Source organism: Prunus dulcis, chromosome 3 (genome assembly GCF_902201215.1).
Source record: "Prunus dulcis chromosome 3, ALMONDv2, whole genome shotgun sequence".
Classification (NCBI taxonomy): domain Eukaryota; kingdom Viridiplantae; phylum Streptophyta; class Magnoliopsida; order Rosales; family Rosaceae; genus Prunus; species Prunus dulcis.
Window position 1 is genome coordinate 13,081,919 of NC_047652.1, and position 8,749 is coordinate 13,090,667.

General features: G+C 52.2%; 2 protein-coding genes across 2 annotated transcripts; both read left to right on the forward strand.

The window, feature by feature from the left end:
* Positions 1-1,264: 1,264 nt before the first annotated feature.
* LOC117621784 lies at positions 1,265-2,314 on the forward strand. The gene is made up of 2 exons (XM_034352334.1): positions 1,265-1,540; positions 1,640-2,314. Exons 1-2 carry the CDS (start codon positions 1,265-1,267, stop codon positions 2,312-2,314), a joined length of 951 nt encoding a protein of 316 aa, XP_034208225.1.
* Positions 2,315-3,227: 913 nt separating this feature from the next.
* On the forward strand, positions 3,228-5,357 carry LOC117621785. Its single transcript, XM_034352335.1, has one exon. The coding sequence runs from the start codon at positions 3,228-3,230 to the stop codon at positions 5,355-5,357; it is 2,130 nt and encodes a 709-aa protein (XP_034208226.1).
* The last annotated feature ends 3,392 nt before the right edge of the window (positions 5,358-8,749 follow it).

Sequence of the window (8,749 nt, forward strand, 5' to 3'; positions counted from 1 at the left end):
CCAAAATTATTTGGATTCTGTTTATACCGGAAATAATCGACCTACGACTGCCAAACACGTGACTGAATCGATATTTATCACAATAAACCCTTCGGCATGTTCCATACCGAAGCCATACAAGATGACTCTTTTGCACCTGGACACGTGTCATGCTCGCAATCCGCTTCTACAGTCCCACATCGGAAATATGAGTATAGTGCACGCCTCCCAAGGTCTATATAAGGAGACCCCTATCCCCAAAAGGAAAGAGGAAAAACCAACGGTACGCTACCGCTTGATCTGTAATCTGATATTTACTAAATCCATACTTATTTAAGCATCGGAGAGCCTTCGGCCGGTACCACACGTGTATCCCAAGGTTTTACCGAACGTGTCCTTTTGCAGGAACTTGATCTTCCGAAGACTAACTACCTTCCGAAGACATAATATCACTAAATTGGGCGAGCCACGTGTCAAACCACTTTTTCGCATCAACAGTTTGGCCCCGTCTGTGGGAATCGAAACAAAAACCATCAACCCACTATCCCCTAGATACATGGGGACCACCTCAGTACCCACTTTCCTATCAGAGGAAGGGGTGCCGTTCGGAAGGCAAACTGGAGCTAGCCCAGCGCTACCCCTATGCACTCCCTTCGGAAACGCCCCCTCGACCCAAACAACAGCCGAAGCCGAGCTAGTAGTCCAAATCGCGTCCCTGCGGAAGGACATGGCTAGGCTTCAGGAGCACAACCACCTTCTGTCGTCCAAAGTGGACGAAACCCAGCAGCTGCTGCACCAGCAGCACACGCAGAACATCCAGACAACTCACTCTTCCGAGAGCTTGCAAACCCCATATGGGAGGAGGAAATACGGAAAGGTAGCGAGGGCAACGCCCGCGCCTTCCAAGCAGTTGGTGGTGCCGACACCCCGGGATCAACTACACGTCCCGAAGAAGGTCTACTCCGATTGCTGACACCGGCTTAACGATCGGGAGGCAGAGAGACAGAGGTCCCCGATCAGGATTAACGCTCGATTAAGGGAATCCCGGATGAACGCCTTAGGAAGCAAGTCGCCTATTCGGAGGGTCAGAGGGCTGGACTCCGCAGAGGAGTCGGCATCTGAGTACATCCCTTCCAGGACGCAAACTCCCACCTACCGTTCGGAAACAACTCGATACTCGGGGGATAATTCAGTGAGTCCGCGAAGACGCTTGGAAGACTATGGTTCCGAGGAAATACCAAGCCGAGACCTTGTTGTCCGACTCCTTTTTCAGAAAGTCTAGAAAATGGAAAACGACAAAGCTCGCTCCCAAGAACCGGAATGGGAAAAGCTTCGGCCAGGACCATTCACGAGACACATTCGGCGTTCTAGGCAGGATAGGGAAGTACAGCAACTGCGTATACCGTTCTATACTGGAACCGAGGACCCCTTAACCCACCTTCATTCATTTCAGTCAGCCATTGGATGCAAGGGCCTGAGCGATGAAGGGCAGTGCCTACTATTCCCATCTTTTCTTACCGAAGCAGCCCTGAACTGGTTCTACCGGTTGGAGCTGAAAACGGTAGATTCTTTTGACGAACTGAAACAAATTTTCCTCAATCACTTCATGATCCAAACGGATTGTCTTTACTCTGCCGATGATCTGTACACGATTCGGCAGAGAGAGGACGAGCCATTGAGAGAGTATGCGGCGCGCTTCAGTCACGAATACTCAAGGTGTCCGGAAACAGATGATAGGGCAGCCTACGGCGCCTTCAAGAGTGGCCTTCAGTCCTCGCATTTCCGATACCTGGTACACAGCAGCAACTGGCGCACGTATGACGAGCTGATGAAGCAGGCAGCGGTGCACGCCAAGGCCGAGTACTTCAACTCGAAACCCAGTGTTTCGGCATGCCGAGAGGATACAGAGCCAAACGCTTATCCGGCAAAGACGCCGTCCTACGAGAGGGTCGACTCATATTCGGCGGACCATAAGAAGAAGGACAACAGTGCCGATCGAAGAGATCACCTGAAGAAGGGAAAAGGGCGGTATGGTCGCAACGACCACCGAGGACCCCTACCCAATCGTGACCACGGCAACGAGGTCTTTACACTACTGAATACCACTTATGAGGCCGTTCTGATGAACGAACAAGAAATAATCCCAAAACCGAATCAGCGAAGACCCAATCGACAAGACAACCGGGAGACCGGTAAATTCTGCCGATACCATCAGCACAACAGCCACAATACGGAAGATTGTATAAGCCTGAGAAAGATCGTGGAACGATTGATCCGAGAGGGGAGACTAGACCATGTCTGTGCAGGGGTTACCGAACGGCATGGGACCGATTGACGACCCAAGAGATGAATCCCCGACCCCTCACACACAGCCCGCCGAGGAATTAGAGACGGTAACCTTGAGCGATGAACAGCCCGATCGTCAGATTAGGATCGGCACAAGACTCACTGCTGACCTCCGAACGCAATTCATAAATTTCTTGCGACACCATTCGGAAGTGTTTGCATGGTCTTACGAGGACATGCCTGGCATCGCCCCAGAGGTCATCAGCCATAAACTCAGCATTTCCCCTGCTTATAAACCCGTAAGGCAGAAGCGCCGATCATACGATACCGAACGGTATGAAGCAATACGTACGGAGGTCGATAAACTCCAAACCATCGGCTTCATCCGGGAGACAACGTATCCGGTATGGCTGGCAAATTCCGTGATGGTGCGAAAGTCCACAGGCGGGTGGCGAATGTGCCAGGACTATACCGATCTCAACAAGGCCTGCCTGAAAGACAACTTTCCGTTACCACGGATAGACCAGCTTGTGGACGCCACTGCCGGCCACGAATTGCTGAGCTTCATGGACGCCTATTCCGGCTACAATCAGATATTCATGCACCCTCCCGATAGCGAACACACCGCATTCATAACAGGCAAAGGGTTGTACTGTTACAATGTCATGCCGTTCAGCCTGAAGAACGCGGGGGCAACATATCAAAGGATTGTCAACAAAATCTTCGCCGGATACATCGGCAACATCATGGAGGTTTACATTGACGACATGTTGGTAAAAAGCAGAACTGCCGAAGAGCATCTGCAAAATTTATCAATTATGTTCGGCATACTGAAAGACTACTGGATGAGACTGAACCCGAAGAAATACGCCTTCGGTGTATCTTCCGGAAAATTCCTCGGATTCATGATCAGTCAGAGGGGGATCGAAGCGAATCCTGAGAAAATAAAAGCAATCATCGATATGGAGAGGCCGAAGAAGACGAAGGACATTCAAAGCCTTACTGGACGCGTGGCCGTCCTGACCCGCTTCATATCAAAAGCTACCGATAAATGTGTACTGTTCTTTAAAGCCTTGAAAGGGGGCAAACAAAATATAATATGGACTGCCGAATGCGATAAGGCATTTCAAGACTTAATGAACTACATGAGCAAAGCCCCCCTGTTGTCAAAACCACTGCCTGGAGAAATTCTCTACCTATACCTTTCGGTATCTGGCACTGCCGTCAGTTCGGTATTGATTCGAAAACCAGAAAAGGCCGAGCTACCGATTTTTTATGTCAGTAAGGCACTCCAGAGTGCTGAACTTCGGTATCTCCCATTAGAGCAGCTTGCACTAACTCTTGTCGTCTCGGCACGAAGACTTCGGCCATACTTTCAGGCGCACGGAATCAAAGTCCTAACCCACCAACCGCTCCGGCAAGTGCTCCAGAAATCGGAAATTTCTGGCCGATTGATCAAGTGGGCGATCGACATACAGTTCGTTCCGAGGCCCGCCAAAAAGGGCCAGACTGTTGTCGATTTTATATCCGAGCTTACCTCATCAACAGCACAATCGACGCCCGAAGCGGTTACCGAGACCGTCTTGCCGGACGAGCTAGACGCCGAACGCTTTGACACCTCAACTCCCATATGGGGTTTGCACGTCGATGGCTCGGCAAACCAACAAGGATGCGGAGCGGGCTTGGTACTGACAACACCGGACGGACTCAAGATCGAGTACGCCCTCCGATTCAACTTCCGAACCTCCAACAATGAAGCGGAATATGAAGCCCTCTTGGCCGGCCTTCGGTTAGCCAAGAGCATGAATGCAAAGCAAATCCGAATTCACAGCGACTCCCAGCTCATCGTGAACCAGGTAACGGCAGACTTCGCCGCCAAGGATGCCTCCATGCACGCCTACCTTTCAACCGCCCATCAGCTACTCCAAAGCTTCCAAGCCTACAAGATCAAACAGATCCCCAGAGGCGAAAACAGCCATGCCGATGCACTGGCGCGCCTGGCTTCGGCGATAAACGACAAGGTCGGAAGAAAGGTACCGGTGGAGATTCTTGCCCAACCGAGTACGGTAGCCTCCGAAACGTGTACCGTACGGTATGAGGATACATGGATGTCTCATATCTACTTGTACCTGACGAACGGCACCCTTCCTGAAGATAAGGCCCAGGCCCGGAAGCTTAGATACCGATCAGCAAGGTACACTGTCATCAACAATGTGCTTTACAAGCGTGGCTACACCACCCCATATCTCAAATGCCTTACGGCAGAACAGGGGGACTACGTCCTTCGGGAGATCCATAACGGTGTGTGTGGCGACCATTCCGGGTCCCGATCCCTCGCCTACAAAGCCTTTCGGCAGGGATACTTTTGGCCTACCATGCACCAGGACGCTAATTCACTTGTGAAAAGGTGTGATAAATGCCAGCGCTTCGGTAACGTTCCGCATATCCCTGCCGAACCTCTGACACCGATTGTAAGCCCTTGGCCTTTCGCACAATGGGGACTAGACCTGATCGGTCCAATGCCGCAAGGCAAGGGGCAGGTAAAATATGCAGTGGTTGCCGTCGACTACTTCACCAAATGGGTGGAAGCCGAACCTCTGGCAACCATAACGGCAGCAAAGATGGAGGATTTCGTCTGGACTCACATTTGTTGCCGATTCGGTATCCCATATGCAATCATTACCGATAACGGCAGACAATTCGATTCGGAACTCTTCAGGCAATTTTGCACCCGCTTGAAAATCAACTTGTTTTTCGCATCACCAGCCCATCCCCAGTCGAACGGTCAGGTCGAAGCAATAAACAAAATAGTGAAGAAGCTACTGAAACGGCAGCTGGACAAGGCTAAGGGAGCCTGGCCGGAGAAGCTTCCTGAAGCACTATGGGCCATTCGGACGTCTTACCGAACGTCTACTGGAGAAACACCCTTTTCCTTGGCTTTTGGTTCGGAAGCAGTGGTGCCTGTAGAAATCGGCGAACCTTCCTACCGAACGGAAAACTTCGCACCAAAGCCGAACGAAGAAGCCATGTCTCTAAGCCTTGACCTACTCGAAGAGCACCGAGCACATGCCAACCTTCGGAATGAAGCCTAAAAACAACGTGTGTCTCGGTATTACGACTCTAGGGTCAGACACCGCTCATTCCGAATCGGAGACTGGCTCATGCGTAAAGTATCGCTGGCAACCAAAGATGCCACGGAAGGGACCCTCGGACCTTCCTGGGAAGGACCCTATGAGATCATCGGTAACCTTCGCTCGGGAACCTACCGACTAAGAGACTCCAACGGCAAGGCCCTCGGCCATCCTTGGAACGCAGAACATCTCAAATACTACTACAAGTGACCTAGCCTACGGCATGTCGGAACTGTAACTACTTACAATGTATTTGTTCTGCAACTGAAATTAATAGAATGTCTTCGGCACTATTACTTCAGCCTCTCTTTAAATTGTCCTACTAGCCCACGGCTGTTAAGTGTTAATGTCCTACGGCATCTACATTAGCCTACGGCAATAAATGATTTTTCGAGGTTTTTACCCTACAGATCTCATCGGGACTTGCAAAACTCAAACAGTCGACAGCGTCTTTATTAGCCTACGGCAATAAGCGAAGTACGATCGGCAAATAGCCTACGGCAATTAGCGACTATAACACATGAATAAAATGCCCTCGGCACCAAATTAATGTTGCTCAGACAATTGACAGTTGAATAAAAATAAGCTTAAAATCAAATTAAAATGATGCCCTCGGCATCAATGTGTTCGGAATGGGATAAAACTCAGAAACTAAAATTAAAAATTAATATTACAAAGGCCCTCAACGCTCATCACCAGCAGTAGCCTCGGCAGACTCGGAACCCTCAGCGGCGTCCTCCCCTTCGTACTCCTCGATCATTTCCTCGGTTATTCCCTTCGGAAGGGGAGGAGGATCGGCAGCGAAGTTCAAGTTCAGCTTTTGCCCAGGGTTGTACCGTTTGAATCGGTATAGCATATCCGCCATCTTCGAGCCCACTTCCCCGTCCAGAAGGGTAGTGAACTCTTCAGATGAGCGGTATCCTGGACAGCCGACCGAACGGCAGCCTCGATCTTCGCAGCCTTGGTCCGCTCAAACTCGTCCAGGGCATCTTGAACCGCCTCTGAAGCAGCCTCGGCATCCCTCGCTGCCGCCTGCGCTGCCTCCAAGGCCGCCCGCATCTCCTCAGCCTTCGCCTCCAAAGCAAGTGCCCGCCGTTCGGCGGCCTCTTTCTCCTTGAACAGTGCGGCGTGGTCCTGGAGTACCTTGCCCGCTTCGGCCACCTTGGCCCTGCCGTCGTCATAGGCCTTTTTCGCCCGTTCGGCAGCAGTGATAGCCCGCTTGACGCAGAGCCACATGTCCATGGACGCCTGCACAAAACAAAGAGTCAGAAACAAGCCCCACTTGGCACAAAAAGAGAGGGAGGACGAAAGGAGAAGGAAATTATTACCGAAGCCTGAAGCCGGAAGGCGCGTCCGGCCTGCTCCCGAAGGAGCTTCTTCGGCAGTTCGTCAATCTCCGGCAGCTCCATTTGAGAGCCGAGGATCATATGGTTGACGAACTGCACCGTCTTGGAGGGGCAGGCGATGGTGACGGCCTCGGTAGGACTGTCCTCGTCCTCCAACGCAAGAACGGCCCTGGAAGCCTCCGACGGACGGCTCCGCTTGGAAGCAGGCCAGGCTTCCAAGTCCACTGTGACCGGCCGCTTCCCGGCAGCTCTGGAAGAGGCGGCCTCGGCATCGGAATACCTCGGCGCAGGGGCATCGGCAGTCGGCCATGCGACAGGCTCAGCGCCCAGCTGTCGCAGGCGCTCCGCGAGGGTCACGTCCTCGGGGTCCGTTGACTGCCGAACTGGAGCTACCTCGGGCTGCTTCTTCTTTTTCTTGCCCTCCAGGCCCATCATGAGGCGCCTCCTGGAGGACTCATTCATTTTCTTAGCCTCGGCAACTCTCCTGGCGTCCGTCACTGACCAAGAAAATTTGGTTAGTCGGCAAGAAGAACAATGCAAAAGAAAGGGGAAAGCGCAAGTATACTTACTCTTGGCAGGGTCGATGAGTCCGGCTCTGATGAGATTGTTGGTGAAGAGGAAGCGCGGGTAAACTCGCTCGGCAGCAGGAAAGTTCAGCCTCACTCTGTCGAGCTGCCGAATCTTACCCTGCGTAGCGATCGGCTGCTTGAGTTTGCCTGTCCGAAGAGAGAATTAGTAAAAATAAAATAAGGAAAAGGAATTACAATAATGACAGCCTACCAATCGGCAACTCGGAAACCTACCAGCAATTTGGAACGTCGTGGGTACCGGAAACTGCGGGGATACTCCCAATGGCGATTCCCAATCACCAGAGAGTAGCACCCGCCGATTCCTCCACGACTTTTGGGAAGTTGGCACCGAGCTAACGAAATGCCCCCGCTCGGAAGCCTTCAGGCAGTTCGCCTGAACCCAGCCACCATGATCGGCACTCTTCGACTTGGTGACGCTGTACAGATACGAGAACTGCTCGTAGGAGGGCTCTCCCTCCCCGGCAATCCCGAAAGCAGCTATCACCCCCATCAAGGCCACCAAGAAGTTAGGATTGTACTGGCCTGGGGCATACCTGATCTGGGCAAGTATCTTCTGCACGGCAGGCTGCAACGACAACCGCACCCCTTGTAGAAGCACGTCGGTGAAGAAAGTGACTTCACCGTCCCCGAGTCCAGGATGAGGTATTCGGCCCTAATCTTCTCCAGCTCCCGTTCGGTGATCTTATTGGGCTCCAAGTAATCGACCCCGAACAGAGCCTTCTTGGGTACACCCACCGGTATCCTAGACCGCTCCCAGTGGATGATCGTCACCCTCGGTCGAGAAGGGCCGGCAACGCCCTCATCACGGCCGGAGGTAGAGGCCTCCGGCTGATGGTCAAGGGTACCGAAGCGGGTACCGTCTTTATAGACCGCGGCTAAGGGAAGCAGTTGCCCCGTCATCAATCCCTTGCCGATGCCCTGGGTAGGAATGGAGTTCACCTCCTCACCGATGATTTCAACATCGGTGTCCTCTCCACCCTCGGCCTTGAGGCTGCAGCCCCACTGGATGTGTCCCAGCCCGATGACAACTCCTCATCGAACGCATTGGGCTCACTGCCGAAGGAGGACTCGCTAGTAGACATCTACAAAAAGAAAAGGAAGGCTAAGGATGTGTCATAAACTACCCTACCGATTCCTACGTCGCTACCTATGGCTCACTAGACCACCGAGTGATACGTCGCTACCTGTGTCATAAACTTCTTGAGAGTACCGAACGGTACCTTACCTTGAGTAATGCTGGAATCTTTGACTATCGAAGGCAGGATTCAGAAATCGCCTTGAGTACCGAGAACTTCCGAGAAAATCGCCTGGATCGCCGTTCACTCTCTTCGGAAAATCGCCTACATAGAGCTCTCGCGTCAACTCTCAAATGCAAAGTGAGCTTTACGCCTTGTGCAGCCTCTATTTATAGGGAGAT